The sequence below is a fragment of the Trachinotus anak genome, unplaced genomic scaffold, assembly GCF_046630095.1.
Source record: "Trachinotus anak isolate AG129_WGS33_773 ecotype Australia unplaced genomic scaffold, CSIRO_AGI_Tana_v1 ptg000032l, whole genome shotgun sequence".
In the NCBI taxonomy this organism is placed as follows: domain Eukaryota; kingdom Metazoa; phylum Chordata; class Actinopteri; order Carangiformes; family Carangidae; genus Trachinotus; species Trachinotus anak.
In genome coordinates, this window is record NW_027273883.1 from 27,837,406 (window position 1) to 27,859,564 (window position 22,159).

Consider the following 22,159-nt stretch of genomic DNA (forward strand, 5'->3'; position numbering starts at 1 on the left):
CCATGAAACAAAGAGAAAATAAGCACTTTTCTGGGAAGCGGAGATAAATGTAACACTCTCACTGAGCTGGACGACCAAGCACGTAGACTGTGTGTGAGTGTGTGTTAACTCACAGGCTCTGTCGTAGCTCTGCTGTATCTCTAGATGTTCCCAGGGACTGAAGATTCTTCTCCAGTGTGACAACTGGGGGAATAATTTAACAATATAAACATTCAGAGTACATGCAGAACTGTGCTTAAGTATTAATGAGAACCTTTCATGTATTCCATAACCTTAATGTGAGACTAATTCAAGTTTTAATTGAACTCAAATCTTTATTCAAAATGTAATAATTAACCCTAGTCTAAAGAAAATTCTGGCTTTGTGTTTAAAGGACCCCTCGCTGCACTTTATGCCTTGTGAAATGGGTGAGTAGAGATTAAGAGCAATGACAGAATTAATGGCACACATAAAACCCAGAGATAAGGTTTCCTATAAACCTAATCCTCAACCAAATGTATGGCATCCTAATACAAATCTAGATCTTCTTGTAAACTTGATCCTCAACAAAAGTAAAACCTACCCTCATCCCAAAAGTTCCAAAAGTAATATGAATCCAAATATCAAGATTTAACCCTCAAATTACTTGAACCATAATTTTACATTTTTGATTTAAGGTTGAGTTTTGGTTTCATATTATTGTTAGCAATAAGTAAGTCAAGGTTTATTTCAGTGTTACTGTGTCTTTTGCATTTAACCCATTAAGACGTACACGTGTAGTAAATGATTTCATAGGTTTTTAAGACATGTGGCCAATGAAATGCATTGTGATTCTCTGAAATTCAGGTGAGAAAGGTGAAAGCCATTATGGGAAGTGTGACTGTTGAAGTCATGGTTCAGACAATGGCTGGCTGACTGGTGTGAGGGGATTGCTAGGGGATTGATAGTTAAAGTGAATTTAGCATTTTGCCGTAGATTTAGTTCAGTACAATACCTGTTCCTAAACAAACCATGAGCCTATTTTGTAATACCAATTACTAGTCTTAATCTTAAACCTAAATCCAATGCATAATGCAGAATTTACCCGAAACCTGCTGCTAATAATAATCTGACCCATAAACTCAACCTTAAATTTCAAACTAAATTTAACTCTTATTTAAAAATGTCCACTTGAGTTTAAACATGTTTTCGATTGTAACCATGAACTCAAAACAAAAACAAGTACCAGTGAGTGTATACCAATTACTACTTCTAATCTAATCCCTGAACCAAATCATAGCAATCTAAACCTTCATTTAATCCCAGTAATACTTCTAATTTCACATTAAAATCCATTTGAAGAGAGGAGGAGTGGCTAAAATGTCCTTGCTCAAAGGTCTCAGAGTATTTCTGTTAGTATAGGAGCACAAGGACAGATGCATGCACAAGCACATGCAGCACATACACACTGAGTTTTGCAGATGAATGGTCTTTTACCGTTGGCGTTGATCTGGAAGATATTGGAGGAGGTCTCCTGAAACACATCTTGCAGTTCTGAGGGGCTGACCTGTGTGGCTATGGAGAAAACATGATATCAGCAAACACTTCTCAGACCAGTGGAGTGTGACACTGCAGCAGAGGGAGAGCTGAGCGCACAGTGGCAGCATGGAGGGACGACTGCGATGACACAAAAACCACAGAAATTTAAACAGATTCAGACATTTTCACATGTTGTCACACATCTGTCCGGCTCTCTGTATTTCTCTTGTTTATCCATCATACTTGATGTCAGTGAAAGGGGAAGATGTTGGCCAAATTTGGCCAATGCCCACATTTGTGTTGTGTTGTCTTCTTTGATTCTGTCCTAATTCATTTCTTTGTCAATTTCCTTCGACTTTGCAGTTTCCTTGAAAAGGAAGCCCTTTAGTCTATTTTAGTTCATTATTTTTTGTTTTATGGACTTGAAACTTCAGCTCATAAACCCAAAGTAGCTAAAATATTCAGTTAATGCAGCTTGAACTTTATGTGCTTTCACATGTCTCTTTAGATCCATTCAGACCTACAATTATGCAGCTACTTGCAGAGATGTGCTAAAATTTTACAGCAATTTCCCAAAGAATGAATTACAGAGAAAATATCTGCAATACAACATGAACACAAATCATAATGGCTCCATAGCATCTGAGTCACTTTGGACAGGAACCTTCTTCCCTACCCAGCATTGTTAGGTATGTTGATACAACAGATTGCCACCATGGCAAAAAGACGATGTCAGTGTACAACTGGAGACCTCAATAATTAATTAAGACAAGAACAATGTAAACACATGACAGTTCCTGAAAAGACTGATACATGAGACCTCATCTGTGTATAAGACGCAAAGTTACTCTGATAACCTTTCAAATACATAACTAACAATCTACAGTGAATTGATCATCAAACATTTAATCAAAAAAAAAAAGTTCCCCACTGGAAGAACTGTCATTATCGTCCAATGTCATCTTGCAGTTATTACAACATACCTGCAGAATTATTATTTCCTCTGAGGAATGTCATCTGTCATTGCCATCCCTGCACACAAGGCAGTCTCAGTCCAGACTGTTCTCGTCTGCAGTTCCCCAATGGTTCAAATGCCAAATACTATCAGAGCAGGGGCATCCCATCATCAATAATCTCTTGAAGACTCACATCTTCTGAGAGCACCTACACCCTAACTAGCACATACTATGCACGTGCTGGTCACTTCTTTTTGTGATCTCGCCAAGATTACTGAACGGATTCAGTACTCCACTGTACTGCTCCAGTGTTGTCCCTCACTTATAAGTTGTTTTGTATAAAAGTGCTAAATGTGTAACTATAGTGTAGTGTATAGTGTGTCCTGAAATGCTGCCCCTACAGGCAGGTGTAACAGACCTGGTTTGTCATGATTACAATAATAAACATGCAGACTGTACTGATGAAAACATACCAGACCGTCGTCACCATGATAACAATACCAGGTTAAGTAGGTTTAGGAAAAGATGGTGATTTGGGTTAAATTAAGTACTTCCTCAACATTAGACAATCTTTGTTGTCATGGTTACAATAATGTTGTGGTTCATGTTGTGAAATGGTCATGGATAATAGAAACAATATAAACTGCTACTTGCACATGGGAATCGAACACTGCTCTCCTGTGTCATATTCTTGTGTTTTCTTGATCCATCCACCCCAACCTAACTTGGACTTTGTGATTCTATACTATGTCACCAGACTTTTTACTTTGCTTCTGCTCTAATTACTACGGCCACTAGATGTCGCCGAACAATGACATGTAAATTTGGGTCACAATAACCCACTGCGCCTACAACCTATGGGCTCATTTTTTATGGGACAGTCTCTTGGTCATAAGTATTTTCACGTAACAGGTGAGTGTACGTGGACAACCACGAATGAGAAGCAAACTGGTAGTGAAATGGCTTCTGCATCCTGAAGTTTTGTTCACATTTAAAATTAATTTAATTACTTTCTGTTCATTTTCTGTTCATGCAAGTCAAGTAGTCAGTTGACATGCAGGAAAAACCTGAGCATGATTTGTCTTCTCTCCATAAATGTTAAACAATTCAAGCCAAGCTGACGAAAGGACTTTTAAAGAATTAAATTAATTTAAAGACTTTCATGAATTGACACATCAAAGTTACATTAATTAATGACAGGAGATGGCAGGAACATTGGCATTTACATTAATTATGTTGAAAGACTGTGTATTGTTGTTGTAATGAATAGATGAGGAAACTGAATGGACATCAAAGGCAGTGGGAGCCTCTAATGCAGGATCTAACTGCAGCAATGATGATAGACTGGACAGGGAAAATAGTATGGCACCAAGCCACAGGCTGGCAGCAGGAGTGGTGAGTCCGCTGTATAACTTATGAGGGCAGGACCATTTTCCTTGTTCAAAAGCACATGTCATTGCAAATGACAGGGAGGGTTAATGGCCTGGAGCCATTACAGTAGGCAGAGATCAACATCATGACCTGTATAAGCCATCTCACCCACCCTTTTGTCAAATACTGCACCTAGAAATGACTGCTATCTGTATTTCCCTTTTCTGATGTGGTCAAAAGTACAGGGTATTTATAAATTATAGAGGTGGGAAAATGCTCAAACGTAGCAGTATTTGAGGGATGGTGGATTCAATACTGAAATGAAATAAAGGGAGACAGACAAGCAGAGGTGAAGTCAAAGACAAAGCGGAGCTGGCCAATGAAACAGTGTGGGCAGAAGGAGGAACTGAGACCCCCATTGTAGATCACAAGTCATTAAATCTACTCACTCAGCTATACTGACAAATTGTCCAGGTAATAACTTGATTGCATGCAGTCACTCGAGCAGAATTACAAGTTTGTGATAAATTTGGAAATGGGTCATTTTTCAACAGAAAGCTCTTTAGTGCACTTTTAATGTTATCTCAATATACACTGGCATTTTTAACACTGGCTTTGTACACCTTTCATTTACCATGATGGATGGATATCCAGTCTTCACGCTGCAGTGGAGATAGACCTATCACTGGATGGGCTTGCAGGATGGGTGTATGGCTAAAGTTAGTGTTAGCACAGACAGGTGACAAATTAAAGGAAAACCTGAATAAATGAGTTGAGAAACACAACTAATGCACACTTGCACTCGATGGTATAATTATGCAATTAACATCCAATAATGCTCCTTGGTATACAAAGTCTGAGCAGGCCCAGATGATTCTGATTCTGTATCAAGATGGCAAGAGGAAAAGAACTAAGAGTGTTCACTGTTGGGGCAAGGATGGCAGGAGCTTCCATTCAAATAACCACTGCTACATCATCATCAGATCTATGGGAAAAGACATCAGAAAAAAGGGTCAGACATTAGATGAGAGTGATGTTTGTGCATTTTATACGACATGTAAGGAATGACAGAAGAGCAGCTCTTCCTCAGGTGACTGAGAATGTCAATGATTGCATATCTATCCAGTTACACAGAGAGGGATATTAAAGTAGGACTGCAGTACAAAAACTCCTCATTATCAAGACGAAAGCACAAATGAGAGTTCAGTGGTGCAGAAATCAGAAGCACTAGTCTACAGAGAGAAAAGTAATGTGGTCAGCTGAGTCATCGTTCACCATATTCTCCACAGATGGGCAAGGTCATGTGTGGCGAACACCAAGAGAACAGTACAGGTCTGAATGCTTGACCTCCATAGTGAGGGGCTCTGTTCTGCTGTGTGGGGCCATTTTGCTGGCATAGCTTGGGTCTGCTTGTCCCCTTAGAGGGAGAGGTTACTATGAAGTTGTGCCGAGTGATGATGAAACATTTCTATCTTGATGGATGTGGTCTCTTCCAGGATGAGGCACAAGGGGTCAATGATGGTTTGATGAGTATGAAAATGATGTGAATCATATGGAAATCTCAGCCCAGTTGAACATCTATGGGAGATTCTGGACTGCCGTGTTAGACAGCGCTCTACACCACCATAATCCAGACAACAAATGAGAGAACATCTTCAGGAGGAATGGTGTTCATCCCACCAGTGGAGTTCAGACTTGAAGAATCGATGCCAGGAAGCGTTGAAGCTGTTCTGGTGACACAAGGTGAGCAACACCTTACTGAGACACTTTATGTTGGTTTTAACTACTGTTCATCCAAGGATGTCTTGCTGAGAACAAAGGCCTCACTTTCTGAAACACATTTCCACACTTCCAACAGTACACACTGTCATTTGATGACAACTGTGTCGCTGCTGGAGCAGTTGTGGGCTCAGACCTTGCTTAAAAGCACCCCAGTGGTGTGACTGAGAGAGACGCTACACCTGCTCTTCCACTTTTCCTAATCCAGATGGGCTTGATTTTTGATGGAAAACAACACAACACAATGAGGTACTAGTGCCAGAGGTGCCATTGCAATACATTGCAACCACTGTGAATCCAAGCTATTTGCACTGTGGCTGCCTTGGAGTGAGTATTTGAGAGTCAAAGCATTTACTTTAGGTGGAGTATCACTTCACTCCCTCTGCCCTCCCTGTCTCTCAGCATGTGCAGTGGAAACCTGCCATCTGCAGAATGATGACAGAGGCCATCTACTGTAGGGTGCAGTTCAGTGGTGTGGGTTCAGGTTAGAAGTCACTGAAGTCATGGGAGGAGGAGGAGGAGAGGGAGGGAGATAGTTAACCACATTCTTTGTCATGGCATCGGAGTGGTTGGACCACCTCTGTTCATCATTTGTCTAATCCACCGAATGTACAATGGGAAAACATGAATGAAGAGTATGACATTTCGCATATCCTGTGGATAAGTTTTGGACATTTAGATTGAAATATATTTGTTTATTAAGGATACCTTTATAATGTACAGGAATTTGTTGCACTTTAAACAATAAGTATTAACTGGATTCTGACGATGTTGACTCTAACTTTAAGCAAAGATCTCTGTTTTACACACAATTCATCCTTTTGACAAATTGTATGAAAATACAATTATTGTCAAGCAAAACCTCATGGGCGAGGAATGGAATTTTTCACGTTAGAACCCACAACACATAATCTGCTCTTGTGATTTCATGCTCATTTCACAAACTGAACACTGTTCCCTAGAAGGTTGAGGGATACGTAGAGGGTTATTTCACAATCAGTGTCTGGTGAATGCTTTGGATCAATTCAGCAGCTTCTTATCTTTTCACACTTGAAACTGTTCGCTCACATTAACATGTCGACACTTAAACATGCTCATATCAGCGTGCCACTTCAAAGCTGCACTGATATGCATTGCCTTCACAAAATCACTCTTGACAAATTTAGTCTCCCTGTGGTTTGAGCAGTGTGTCTGATACAGTCACAACTTTCATTTAACATCCCTACAGAGACATTTTGGAAATGCTTATGAGGGGTGTAAGAAATATAAATCATATGATGAAATTTCTGAAGCCGCTCTCAATGCCTGGACTTATTAGACAATGTGCTTGAACTTTAAGCTAAATGCTAATGCCATTGAATCCTGGTGATCACACGCCCCTCGTTTAGTAATCCCAACCCTCCTTGTGACTCTCTGGATTGTTTATTTCCTGTTTTATTTTGAAAAATCTCACCTTTTGTGTTCATGGTTGATTCTACTTCCTGTCTTTGTCTAGTTTTCCCACCGTAGCAATTGCTGTCCCTGTCCTGATGTGTTTCACCTGTGTCCAATCATCCAATGTGTATTTAGTCTCTGTGCTTCTATGCTGTGTCTCAATTAACGCACTTCCATACTCACACTTGCCATTTTGAGTGCATAAGTGTGTTCACATTGACAAACACAGCAACATGCAGCGTACTTTAAGTATCCAGATGCGTCACTTCAAATGACCCAAATGTTCGCAGTAGAATGTTAGACACTTCTCATCCTCAACGGTCACCATCTTGGCTATGTACCAGAAGAGGAAGGGCCACCATTGTATTTTCAAACTTGTAAAAATGGTGACCTAAGAAGGAGGACACGTCGACGGCACCAATGATGGCCTAATTTCCACGATTTCCACATCTCTGCATCAGCTGCCTATGTGTTTGCATTTGGGTCCTCCTCTGTCTGTGCAGTTATCTGCAACTGTAACTGTTACTACAGAGAGTTTGCTGTTCTCAACTTTTAGTAACTACATCATTTTAGAGCGGTGACATGATCACACATTTAGTCTACCAGTGATATCTGGCACTTCTGAGATTCCATAAATCATTTGATTGTGATTTTCTTTTCCATAGTTTTTGGTGAACTGCAGATGTTTGTAACAGATAGAACATTATTATCTTTATGAAATAAATGGCACTTGTGGTTGATTTTAGTCTCCAGTCACTGTAGATCCTGGATTTGAGACAATATTTGAATGACTTCATATGTCCTTGATAGGATTATGAGTTTTGTTCTACAAACAGAGTGGCTGTAAAAATAAAAATAAGAGTTTGAATTGGAATTTAAAAAAAGAACACTGCAGGGCAAAATCCTACTTTGCATTTTTCCAATTGCTAATGATAAACCCCAGTGAACTGATTATAAATGATCATCAGTTGGCTGTGGGTTTTTTTTCTCACTTTATTTAAGCAGTGAATAATCAATACAAAGTGCCCTGATTTCTCCTACTGTAATGAATGAGAGTCTTGAGCACGCAGGGGATGAATTACCATCATGCCCTCCTAGAGTAGCTTGTCGATAGCACAAATGTGCTATCTGCAACATGTTCAATTATACTCTCAAATCAGAAACGAACTTAATCAAGAGCTCACATCTCATTATGCCAGAGGTCAGTGGCTGTCTCTCCTCACTGAGGAGGGACATATTTTACTCCTTCCAAAAATCTGCAGTTTAGCCACTGAGCAGCTGATTGAGGGAATAAGAACCTGGCTTGCTCCCAACAGCTAATACTGCAGCTGGAGCTGAGGAGATTTGAGTTTAGTTTGCTGCAGGATTTGAACAACATATAATCTGAAACATAAACTGGTCTCAGAGACTGCCATCATAAACTTAACTTTTTGTTGTAGATCTTTTGTTGTAGTTATATTGACGACATTTGTTTGTTGGTTTAGATTCCTTTGTCCAAAGGAGAAGACATTATTGCAATGCATCATAAAACTCAGCTTTTAAAATTATTGCCAAACTACAACTTAATCCTAAACATGTCCTGTAAGATATCAATGACCCCAGTCATTTTTTTTTTTTCCTGACTGCTTCGATCTAATGAGATCAGGAATATGTACGTTATAAGATGATAATTTTTCCTTGATCTTATTGTGTTTAAATATATTGTACACACACAGGTTTTTGACATAATATACTCCTCATGGCCACCAGGTGGCTCCAAATAAGTAACTATTACTGTGAAATCTGCTCTAGCAAACATTAGTATTAGTAGAGTATTACACCTTTAGCCTCACCTGCTAAAAAATCAGGTAAGGGTAAAGGATTTCAGTGTTGAGAAACACAGTCTGCCACCTCAGTTAAATGTCGTGTTTTCTCTTTTGATCTTTCGTTCACTACCACACTGATTCATGTCTCTGATTGGCTGCTTCCCCATAGAAATGGTTGCTGAGGCTCATGGAGTGTTCAGAGACATCTCGCAAACAGATTAAGAAAATAGATTTCCCAGAAGAAAAGCTGAAATAATTAGAACTATTGGTCATAACATAGAATTATTTTTATTTTTTATTACATTATCAAGGACAGGCCTGTGTTTCGATTTTTTGAGGATATGATTAACAGTAATGTGTTAAAAAGGAACACAGAATGTACAGCATGAGGGGGAAAACACTTCTGGAACCAGCAGCTCCTTCCTTGTAGCAACTGACTGCTGAAATAACCTGTAATAACAAAGCTATACTTGTATGAAATTGCTAGCACAAAGAGAGATGCATCACCAGGAAAGGCAAACCAGGCAAATGCTTGTGGCCCCCAGATTTTGTAATGACAACTATAAACCCCTTAAAGCCTTCCATAAAGACACTATGCAGTGCAATGCTACTGTCCTAACCCCAAAAGACTTCTTACTTCTCCAAAAGACTGTTGCGCAGTTTTAACATGGCCGACACACTGTTGATTTCTTTTAACTGGGGCTATATCCATTCATCTATTTTCTTCCACTTATCCGAGGCCGGGTTGCAGTGGCAGCAGGTGAGGCAAAGTAGACTAGACATTCTTCTCGCCAGCAACGGTTTGCAGCTCTTCCTGGGGGATCCTGAGGTGTTCCCAGACCAGATGAGATATATAATCTCTTTGGTGTATTCAGGGTCTACCCTGAGGCCTTCTGCCAGTTGGATGTGCCTGGAAAACCTCCAATGAGATGTGCACAGGAGGAATCCTAACCAGATGAACCGCCTCCACTAGCTCCTTTCAACATGAAGGAGCAGCAGTTCTACTTTGAGTTCCCTCCTGATGTCAGAGCTCCTTAACCTATCTCTAAGACTGAGACCAGCCACCCTTATTTCAGCCACTTGTATCCACTTATCTAATCGTTTCGGTCACTACCCAATGCTCAAGACAATACATGAGGGTCAGAACAAAGATTGACAGGTAAATCAAGACCTTTGCCTTCCAGCTCAGCTCCCTCTTCACCGCGACGGTCCAGTACAACGCCAACTTCAGTGCTGACGTTGCATCAATCGGTCTGTCAGTCTCCCACTCCATCTTACCCTCACTTATGAACAAGACCCCAAGATACTTGGGAGAGAATTTCATCCCAACCCTCCCAAAGGCTCCCAAACTGGACAAACTCCTCCCCCCAGCTGCACCTTGAAATCCTGTCCATGAAAATCACAAAAAGGATTGGTGACAAGGGACAACCCTGGTGGAGGCCAACACCCACCATGAAGGATTTTGACTTTATGCCGAGAATGCTGAGACAGACACAACTCGCACTTTGGTTATACAGGGACTGGACAGCCCATAGCAATGACCCCACAACTCCCCTATTCCCACCGTGCCCCCCAACAAGTTCCCCCGAGAGACCAAGTCGTTAAGCCAACTCCAAGTTGACAACACTCATGTGGACTGGATGGGTAAACTCCCATGACCCCTCAAGTAGCCCTGCCGGGGTAGAGAGTTAACTGGAGCTATATATTGAGCTAAACTCAGATGTGAACATATGTCCACTTTCTGACTTCTTAAATTACTGATGCTGGAAACTCGTACAGCAAATTCTTCATGGACAAACAGGGTTATTTTAGGCAGCAGATTAAATCAAGCTTGGAGAACCTAGAGAGCAGAGTGAGCAAACCATAGGAATTCATAAAAGATTCACCTTGATTTCACTGGGAGGAGGTATACATACCACCCACCCCCCAAACACAAACACACACATACTGGGCAGCATTACCCCCCACATGAAGCCGTCTGGAGGCGTTCTGCTCTGTTTAGTGTGCCATCGTGTCCCTTGCGGCCAGAGCGTGCAGAAAATGCAGTCCAACATTAAATCATTATCATGAGAAGCTTTGTTCTGGTCAGACTGAACGCCATGCTCTTCAGATGCAGCAGTTTGGCTGGATATTTTTGTTTCTTTGACGGAAGCTTCCTCATAATTTTGCTTCACTCCTCTGCTCAATGGGAGACAGACCAAAATAACAAATGCTAAGCTACCAAAATGATTGAGTGCACCCAGTTTGAAAAAGGCATCACTTACGTGATTCCATCTCAATAAAATCTTAAAAGTTTGTGTCCCTGTGACGCAAATTGAGACTATAAATTATTGTTAACAGAAATAGAGAGCAATTAGCACTGTCATGCACAGAAAAGGAGAGAGATTTTTCAGTAACAGCACATTTGTTTCCTGTTTAAACTTGATGGATCGTCCACATTGTCACGATGCCGTCAGGCTAGTGTAATTATGTTCATGATCCTTCATCCTTACTGTAGGCATCTAAAAAAATAAACTGCTCAGTGCAGAATTTGTTACAAAACATGACCTTTCCACAAAACAATTATAGCTGCACGCAAAAGAAATGAACCTATTAGGAGCACTTCAATGAGAGGAAGACTCCTCTGCAACAGATAAAAATACATTTAATGTTGTAAATTCTTAAACGTCAGCACCTCAATCAGGCAAAAGCAGCAGTGGAAATTCTTTACAACCATATTTGGAGCACATTTTAGTCATATTGAGAAGTAGATCAGTCTAACCAAATTTTTTATTTATTTTTTTTCCCCACTTTGCTTTTTTGCAATAACTGAACATTGACTGAACACTGAATGTTCATCTCTCTGCTGGTGAGGAAAGCTCACAGAAGGTTAAGAGAAACATGAAGACCAAATTTGAAATTCAATTTGAGATTAATTATGCTGCAGATTAGCTACCCATCAAATTAGATTAATAATTGCAATTATCTAAGATTATGTTTTCACTCATATTTTTGTATTATTGATTTGTTTCATCCAATATTTTTTTGAAATCTGTATAAATATTCTAAATAGATTTATACAATATGAAAGTGAAACAGGCAACAATTCTTGACATTTCATTAATCTTAGGATGATCAGTAATCAGTGTGTGGCAAAGGTGTTTAAAATGTTGTGTTTTTGTCTTCCACACATCTGAGATCCAAGGGGGACAGTAAATGCCTGCAACGGGTATTAGCAGTTTTAAAAACCATTTTTGCCTGTTCCTGAGTGTGACACTTGTACAAAACATTTAAGCCCTGTATTAGGAACACTAGGTAGGACATACACTTACTCTCAAACAGCCTCACTTCTCAATTTCATGGATTCCACCAGATGTTGGAAACTTTCCCGTGAGACTCTGCTCCCTGTTGACATGATTGCATCAAATGATTTCTGAAGATTTGTCAGATGCACACTCATGCTGCCAATCTCCCATTCTACCACATCCCAAGGTGTTCTACTGGATTCAGGTCTGGAGACTGGGGAAGCCACTGAGGTTCACTGAACTCACTGTCATGTTCATGAAACCTGTTTGAGACAACTTCAGCTTTGTGACTTGGAATTTTATCCTGCTGGAAGTAGCCATTAGGAGATGGTAAACTGTGGCCCTAAAGGGATGAACATGGTCAGCAACATTAATCAGAACCATGACTACATTCCCCACATCATTACACTTCCAGCACCACCCTGAACTGTTGACACAACTGATTGTTGGTGAAAATCCCAGGAGATCAGCAGTTTCATAAATACTCAAACCAGCCTGTCTGACACCAGTAATCATGCAACTGAAGTCACCTTTTTTTCCCATTTTGATGTTTGATGTGAACATTAACTGAAGCTCTTGGCCTCTGTTTGTATGATTTATTCATTGCACAGCTGCCAAATGATTGGCTGACTGAATAACTGCATGAATAGGCAATAAAATGCTCGGTGAGAGTATTTTTAATGAAGGGTGTTGTGTCATATACATGTGACATCTAATTGTATCATCTCCTTTTTATAATTAGAAGTACCTCAAAAATTGTTCATCAAACATCCGGTCTGGTCAATATGCAAAATGTCATGCTTGTACTACCTTAAAAAAAATCTTTACCCTGTAATTTATGGTGTCATCGTTACAGTACATAACTCAAACAGATGCTGCAGACTACCAAAGACATTCATAAAGCTTAATAGATCATGCAGCTATCTAGTAGCATCAATAGCTTCAGAGCCACTCAGAGACACACAGGGCACAGTGAAGCCAAAGTCAACAAAAGTCCACATATGAGGATGCAGGGTCACAGAGGGCTGGAGATCAATGGCGTCTCAGTTGGTCCATTAATTCATACGTGGCTGCCTAACACATGGCCCACTTTGGCCACTTACTGCCCATCAGCAGTGCATGGAGCTGGAGAAGCAAGTGCTCATCACAGTGCTGTCACACCCACTCCACCCTCTCGCTTGATTCAAGACTAATAAGCAGGGCTCTATCTCCAGAGGGCTCATCACAGGGAGCTAACAATGTGAACACATCCACGGGTCAGGTCTAACGCCCAGCACTGTCTGCTGCAGAGACCCAGGTGGGACTCCTTAAACTGTGATGGTTTACGTGGGTGGGAGTAGACGCTGCTGTCAAGCGAGGACAAAGATTACAGCTGTCATCATGAAAACTAAGTGACTAACATAAGAGTTAACTAAGTAGTTCTTCAACTGAAAAAATGACAACTATTTTGACAGTTAATTAATTGTTCAAGTAATTTCTCAAGCACAAATATTGAATAAAATGCCACAAAGTCTCAGAGTTCAGATTTTCACACAGCAGGATATGCAACTCTACAGAAATAAAAAGTAAAGTGCTTCTCTTCTATGAAAGTAAACTGAATACCTTTAGATTTTAGACTTTTGATAGAAAAAAGACATCAGTTCTGAGTCTGCAAATATATAACTGAGCTTTTTTCCCATATTTTTTTCATATTTCAGAGACAAAACCAAATGAAAAACTGGAAGAAAAATAAGAACAACAAATCATCCTTGTCCACCTTTCATAAACATATCTATTGACACAATATGTTTGTGACCATCTACAACTTCTTGTATCTTTATGGAGAACTGCATAGACATGGAACACGAGTCTACAAGCATGCAAGCAACTCTGTCAAGCTATAAATGTAAAGATATTGACATATTTTTTGTTTGGACAAAAATGGTGCATCAACCTGTAGCTTTACTATTGTCCTTCACTTATAAGTCGCTTTGGATAAAAGCGTCTGCCAAATGAGTAAATGTAAATTAATTAATTAATCATTAATGTGATGCAAGAGCTAATACTATTTTATTTTGGCCATTGTATCTAAAAAATATGGGCAGAGTAGAAGAGGTTGAGCTGAAGTTTCTCTGGTTCCAAGGACATAGGTATAAGTGCTCTTTAAGTTCTGCATCTCAATTATAAAAGATAAGTTATCCAAGTAAATGTCCATCAGTCTGATCCACAGACAAGTACTGTTGCTTCAAAACTACATGAAATTTTTCAAGCATACTAAAGGGTACGTCTGAAACAGACCATCGACTACAAGCCCCTAGCCTAGCCTACCAGCCTCTAGTTACCCACAGCTAATGCTACCTTGCCAACTGTGTTAGCAGCCACTGTTTATGGTCTAACTGGGGCCAAAACTTCCAACACAAAGGCTAATCTTAGGGTGCTAGCATTCAAGGGAACCTTGACACACCCCACCACTAGCTTTGGCAACATTGCTCTCTATGCCAGCACTAATAACAATAGGATAAAGCAGTCTGAGATCACAAAGGAACGCCTTGCCAGGAGGTTTCGGTTTGCCAGAATGATGAGTCGGCAGTGATTAATTGTCCAATGCAGGGTAATGATGATGTACAGTAGGTAAGAGGCCTTCTTTCTGAAGCTGCCCTGACCTGCTAAAAGCAAACAGGTCCCAGGTGATAAGACAGCCTGCATTGTGGGTAGTGCAGTTTTGGGAACTACTAGTTGTAGTGAATATGTCCAGCGATGGAAAGCAGACTGATAGCCAAGTCTTCAACATTGAGACGTTCTCCCTCCCCCACCATATTACTCACAATTTCCTTGAATATGTGAATATCACAAAGAGATAATTATCATCCCCACTACTGGTGATGGCTCCTTCATACCTGTCTGATCTCCCTAAACCTTTTATTCCATCCCATGCTCCATGTTCTCTCAGTACAGGGCTCCTGTCTGTCCTAAGAGTTAAAAAGAAGTCTGCAGGTTGCACAGTCTTTTCCTTTTTATGTTTCCTTCCTCTGGAACAACCTGCTGACATCAGACTGTTTGACTCTGCTTAGGCCTTTAAATCCAAAATTAAAATTTCTTCATGCCTTAACTTTCAGTTAGTAGCCTATTATTTGATTACTTCAGACCTTGTACTTGTTATCATTATCCTACAGGTCAGGTGAGTCTCTATGACATATAGACACATACAGTACATACAGTGTAGACTCTGTTGTCCTGCAGAGGAGATTACTTTAAACATTCTGATAACCACTGCACCTCTTTAAACCTCTGTTTATCCCCTTAAGCGCACGAGAGTCCAAGCTGCATGTCTCTGTCTCTTTCTTTACTCAGGCACTCTGTGCTGGACCATTTGGCCGCTCTAGGACCTTTTGCCCTCTCCTGGCTATTGGTGCCTTCAGTCTCTCCTCTTGTGTCTCTCTCCCTTGTGCGCATCTTATTTCAGTCTCTGTCTCCTACTGCGTGTTTGTTTCTATTTTTCCTATATGTGTGAATAGTGTGCTGGAGTTTGCCTCTAATGTTTATGTAGTCTGTCCTCTTTCCTGATATTTATGGTGGTGTTGGGGGGTGTGGAAGTTGCTTGACATCTTCTTGGATCTGTCCATCCTATTCTTCCATTTTTCCATTTTTTTTCCATGTTAAAGAGTTTTTTTGAGGAGATTTCCCTTGTTTGATTTCCAAATCTAACTATGCTGCTGTTATTGTACAGATTGTAAAATCCATTTGGAGGAAATTTGTGATTTGTGATATTGGGGTACATAAATAAAGCTAAATAAGGCTATTCAGCCTAATGTTAAGTCTTAAAACTATTTCTAACCAACACACCTCAACCATTGTAATTTTATAGGTACATGCTGGCCTTCCGTAGAGAACTTACATTTGTTCTTGTATTTTCTTGTCTTATCTCCTTAGACATCTTTCCTCACAACTCACTTTGCTGAAACTCAGCACAATTCACAATTGCATCTGAAATCATCATCCTCAACCTGGGAAGAAAATTTTGGGATTTGAGTAACTGGGTGTGAAAAAAGTAATGAGTGTTTCTTTAAAATGAATGTCAGTACTTTAAGCAAGTTGGTTTAAATTATTAAAAAACTATAATGGTCATACTGTCATACTTTGACAACTGTGACTGCGATTGTAAACTGTCAATATCGTGAGCTTGTTTTTGTTTTTCAGTACAGCCTTTATTAAAAGCAACATATAGCGTGTCAATATGTGATAATATCAAAACCATGTTGTCTGATCATCCTGAATGAAACATTCTCAACTATGTTGGAGCTGACAGCTCTCAGAGAGCAGGGTGGAGGGTTGAGGGCTTTTGCCAGGAGAGGGAGGAGAGAGATTAGTCTAAACGACAGCTCTATTAGAAACTTAACCTGGGCTTTGATCATTTCCTGAGCTCCCCTTCAGATCAGCCCGAGTAACAAACAGCAAATCTGACAGGCTTCTGCTCTACCATTCCTCTACCTACCCCACCACCACCACCACCACTCATATCCCTCATAATGTACCCAGGCTTCACTGTGATCAAAGACCCCCTTTCTGGTGACTGAGGCTCCCATCTGTCTGCCCACAATAGAGAAGACTGGGAGAGAGAAGCTGACTGTCAGACTGAGTGAAAGGGAGTATTTCACAGCACACATATGAGTGCCATGTGCTGAAATTCAGAGACAAAAAGCATATGTGATGTTTGTTTTTCTTTGTCATGTATTCCCTTTTTCCTTCACAGTGTATCTGACCTGCAGCATAATGATTTGTGCCAGCTACATATTTGTTTGATGCTGGCTGGCCAAATAAATTGCTGTACATTTTCTGCTCAGTAGTTTCAGTTTTTTTCATAAATTGCCTGAGGCTGTGATTGCCTGAGCCACAATTACCTCAATAACAAACAATAAAAATCAACACGTTAATCAAATTTTAGATTGTTAGAAGACACGTTTATTATGCAGCCTGTGTGAGTAGCTTAAAATTATATCTAACACTTTGAGGAAAAGTAATTATATTCTGTCTGGAACAACAATCATGCTTTTGATGACCTGTGATCTGTGATCTGTGAACATATAATCTATGGCACAATGACAATGCTAACACGCTGACCTTAAACTGGTATAAAGTTAATCTTATTCACCATCTTAGTGTAGCAGGTTTGCATGCTAACATTTGCTAATTAAACATGAAGTAGAGATGGGGCTGGTTGGAATGTCATTAGATTTCACAGTGTTTGGTCATAAACTAAAGTACTGGGCAAATTTAAATTTTCACTTGGTAATGGCAATACATGAAAAGTATCACCAAGTGATTCATCCTGAGAGGAACAAGAATGTCTGTATCAAATTACAGGAGATATTTTTGTCCAGAACCAATTAGCTCCTTCCTCTTCACAACTCCATAGGACCACACAGATGACATAGATAAAAATGCAACAAAGGAGTTGGCGTTGGCAGAGGTGGGTTAGGAAATGTTTATGTGATTCGTGGTTATGTACTCTCTGAGGACAGAGGTGTAGAGACACAAGGAACACTGACCTAGATGGACATAGCCTACATGATGTCACCCATAGGTTTCTGAGAAGCAGTTCTGAAGCTCAGAGTGGGCTGCTCCATCTTGGCAGTACCTGACTTCAACTAACTCCTGGCTAAATAAAAAATTAGCAAAGAGCTGGGGTGTCTGTGGAGCCGAGACTTTGGTTCATGCTGGTAGAATAACTGTGGCAAGCATTCACTTCTGTTAGCATTATTAGCACAGCCAGGCATCTGGTATTCTTGCCTGAAGGCTAACCCAAGGCTAATTCAGCTAGTTAATGAGCAAGCTAACAAGCCAGGTATGGCAAATGCAGAGGCCAAAACCTACTTTATGCTAATATATATATGAAATGATACTAGAATTTCACAGTTAATCACATAGCAAACTGTGACAGCACCTGTCACTCAAAGTGGCCACGCCCTAAATCATGCGTAACTTGAAATCCAGGTGAAATTTAAATGGGTGAGTTATATAAAAATTCAACTCCTGTATAGTTGTCATGAAGGAGGAAATTAGCTCTAGAGACCAAAACTGTTTTTATACCAGACCGTAAACATATTTATTTCTGCTGTAAAGTTGGATATTTTAATGGGATAGACTCACTTTTGCAGCTAGACTCAAGTGGCCATTTGAGGAACTGCAGTTCTTGGCACTGTCTTGTTGGCTTAATTTTTCAGCCCCAGAGGTTGCTGCTAGCTTGGATACTGTGGTGCTAGTCATCAGAGTTAACCTGTCATTCACAGCCTAGTCCCCGCGAGACACAGAGGCTGGGAGCCTTTTGGTTGTCTTTAAAAGTAGATTTATGCCCCCATTAGAGAGAGTCCAGTATAGGTGCCAGTTCTCAGTCATGTCCATGAATTTAGTCTGCCCTAAATGCCCAAAGAAGCTCAGGATATACCAGTTCTCAGGTTCGCAGTTTTGAAAGGCACCAGCGCATTATGTATGCAACTTTAGACATAATTAATAGTATTGTATTCTTTCACATTTGATAATTGATGCACTAAGTAGAAGTTTACTACTTATTACTACTTTGGTGTAGTAGAGTGCATGAATAGGATCATTTAGGATTGAACCTACTGAGAATTGACAATCAGCTCTACAGCTGACACAGAGCGGTTAACATTGAGTAAACTTGAGCTTGCATTGACATTTAGTCATTTGACAGATGCTTTTCTCCAAAGTGAGTTACAAGTGAGGGACAACACTATAACTTCGGTAAAGAAAAGAGATCAGGCAAAGAAGTGCACTGAAAGTGTACTGAAAGTGCATAGTAAGTGCTAGTTAGGGTGTTTGAGGTGTTAGGAGAGGAGGTGCTCTTAGAGTCTTCAAAAGATTCTTGAAGATAGATAGGGACGCCCCTTCACTGGTGGCTTGTTCTACCAAAAGAGAACCGAAGATGAGAACAGTCTGGACTGAATTGCCTTGTGTGACAATGTCGGATATCAGACAATGCCAGACCAAGAACAAAGGTAGGCTGAGAGGTCACTCTGAAGGTAAGCACTAGTGACTTGAATTTGATTCGGGAGGCCATGGGTAGCCAGAGGAGGTAAATGAGCAGCAGAGTAACATGTGCCCTTTGAGGCTGATCAAAGACCAGATGCAACATTGCATTCTTGACCATTTGTAAGGTTTCACTGTGCATAAAGGGAGGCCTGCAGTAGTCAGAGCCATGTTCTGGACCAAGAGTTGGGGACTGAGTCAGGTAAGGTTCGATTATTAGACTGACATTCATTGGGTGGACAAAAACACCACAGCAGTATAGTATAAGAAGGCAATTGTTTGCTATTACATTTGATTAGCCAATGCTATGTGAGGGCTTTTCTTCTGTGAGCTCATTTTGGAATCTTCCTGCCCTTTAGGTCTAAAAAAAGAAAAATTGCTTCAGTACAGTGTTAAATCAGTTGAAAAATCAAATCTACACCCTCATTTGTATGCGTGAGAGACACAAAGACATATCAAACACCAGTTCCATTGCAGAATATACAGTTTATATGAAAAAAGTTATATTTCATTTAAGGTCTTGCTTTCATATGTCTTCTTGCATAAGCATGTTTGGTATACAGTAGGAGTGTATGGTCAGTAGGAAATATGGTTCACAATCTTACTATTGGGATACAATAGTAAGATTTATGTGTTCTTCGAAATGATCTGGAATACTTTGTGTATGTGGAGGTGAGGTGGCACATATGTCATTTCAGCCGGTGATGTCATCACTTTTTTAATGCAAAAACACAAAAAAGAGTATAAAACAAAACAGACATTCTCTGTCTCACATGGATATTCCAGAGCTGTACAAACGCTCTTTGTCCTGCTCAAACATCATGACGCTTTCATCATCCTCGCCATCTATTTATCTCTAACTGTATCCCCACTGAGGCTCTCTTCATCTGTCTATCTCCCTCTCTCTCAAACACACACACACACACACACACACACACACACACACACACACACACACACACACGCACACACACACACACACACACACCTCCAGTTTGGCCTGGAACATGTTTTGCCTCAGGGGTTCTGTCTTGCTCCTACCCCATTACAGGGCTAATGAAAGAGTGAGAGGATCAAATCCAATAAAGCTGCTTTTCACACTGCTTAACCCTGATAAAAACCTGTGACCTCTTCGCAAGAACACACACACACACACACACACACACATAGAAACTCTGACTTTTGGATACTCATAGGTAAATATATAGAAACAAGAGGAAATGGACACAAATAAAAACTACAAAACTGTCACACCAACACACAGAAACTGTGGTTTGTGCAGCACTTAATTGTGCACTTTTTGCATGTAATTGTCATATTTGTGCGTGTATTTTTACTCATGTACATGTAGTGTTGATTGCTTGAATTATTCATTTCTGTATGAATAATAAATGTGCTGTGATGACTGGAACACCTGACTCTGATTACTTGCCTATAAGTAGGAAAGTGGGTGACTACAATAATTCAGGACTGCAAACTTTCATAAAACCAAAATTGCTGAAATCCAAGTGATACTAATAACATGCTTTGGAGGAAGTGCTGCTGCTGTTCATACTTGCGAGAAGTTGATGATATGAAGTTACTTCAAAAGATCAACATAGAAGATTTTTATTTGCCCTTTCTTGTGTTTATTCTGCAGTGGATGAATTTCGCATATCTCTTTCAAGACATCATATTGATGTTGATGTCTCAATGTAAAGCTTTTCTGGTTTGAAGTACCTTTAATAATAATGTATAAAATACATTAAAGAAGTTATGTATAGGTATGTATATGTATATAGATATTATATAGATACTTCCCTCAGAAGTTGGTAGTGACAAAAACAGAGCTAAAAGTGAAGTCTAATGTTTCTCCAGAACTGCTGGATGTGTAAATAAGGAACTTATTGCTAACAAGCTTTTAAAAGATGATAATATGTCAGTGCTGTGTTATGTTCATAACTGGTTTAAGCTGCCCACAAGTGGCCAAAAAATTGAGTATTGCAGATTATATAATTACTAAGCATCACTACTGTGAAATCTGCAGCCATGGAGAACATTTTATCATTTATGCTAAATCTGTCATTTCAGGCCTGCAAGCTGCCAAGCCTCCAATCAGCTCCAACCAACCCTTCTAAAGTTTCATCACTTTTAATCTGCAACAACATATAACATCATGGTTTTTATGAAAATACTGTAAAGGAGAAAACATTCATATTTAATGTGTCTACAAACTGCCAACACAAATTGTTTCTACTGAACAAAATAAGTTTTTCATTTCAGTTTGTCGTGCTATGGAGCTGTTCTCTATGAGTGGGTCCCTCTTTTGTTTCACTGATGAAATTGAGCACAGGATGTAGTTCAATAACTACTATCATAACTACACCACTTGGCTCCTCCACCTTAAGATGTGTACGTAACATTACTTAAAAAAGTGTTACCTTTCAAAAGAGACCAAGACCATGCATGTACTCTAAATTAATCAGGAACAGCATTGAATTTTGGGTATACCTTGGGTACGCATTTTAGTCTAATTTTACAGGAATGATAAAGGGTTAACAATCTCTCATATAGTCCCAGGTCAACCAGACTAGATCTGAGATATTTAACCAAGATCGGGTCATTGTTCTCATCTGCAGATCTAGAAAAGTTTAGCCATGCTTTATTCTCCTCCAGACTGGATTATTGGAACACCTTTGAGTCTGGTATCAGCAGGCAGAACATCCAGAGACTTCAGCTGATCATAGACATGCAATGTATATAAACAACAGCTGATGTAAAACCCTGCTGTAAGGCTTTTTCAGAGAGGTGACCATCACAACAGTCCTTGCTGCCCTTCACTGGCTGCCTGTGAGTTTTGGAATTGGTTTTAAGAATTCACTGCTTGTTTTCGAAGGCTTGAATGGTAAGGCTCCTGCCTACATCTGTGATCTGCCAACTCCCCCCAAGCTTGATTGCTCTGCTGACAGTTCCTAGATCTCAACTTGTCACTAAAGGTGACTAGACCTTTACTGTCTGGGCCCTTCAGCTG

At 40.0% G+C, this 22,159-nt stretch overlaps 1 protein-coding gene across 3 annotated transcripts in view; it reads right to left on the minus strand.

Annotated features, from left to right (window-relative positions):
• tsnare1 (T-SNARE Domain Containing 1) overlaps window positions 1-22,159 on the minus strand; it is a 174,162-nt gene that overhangs the window by 107,285 nt on the left and 44,718 nt on the right. For all 3 annotated transcript variants that reach the window (XM_071470569.1, XM_071470567.1, XM_071470568.1), the window contains exons 3-4: window positions 1,456-1,533; window positions 114-183 (exon numbers count right to left, since the gene is read on the minus strand). In XM_071470569.1, the coding sequence (XP_071326670.1) occupies window positions 114-183; window positions 1,456-1,533 (148 nt within the window). The remainder of the gene's footprint in view (window positions 1-113; window positions 184-1,455; window positions 1,534-22,159) is intronic.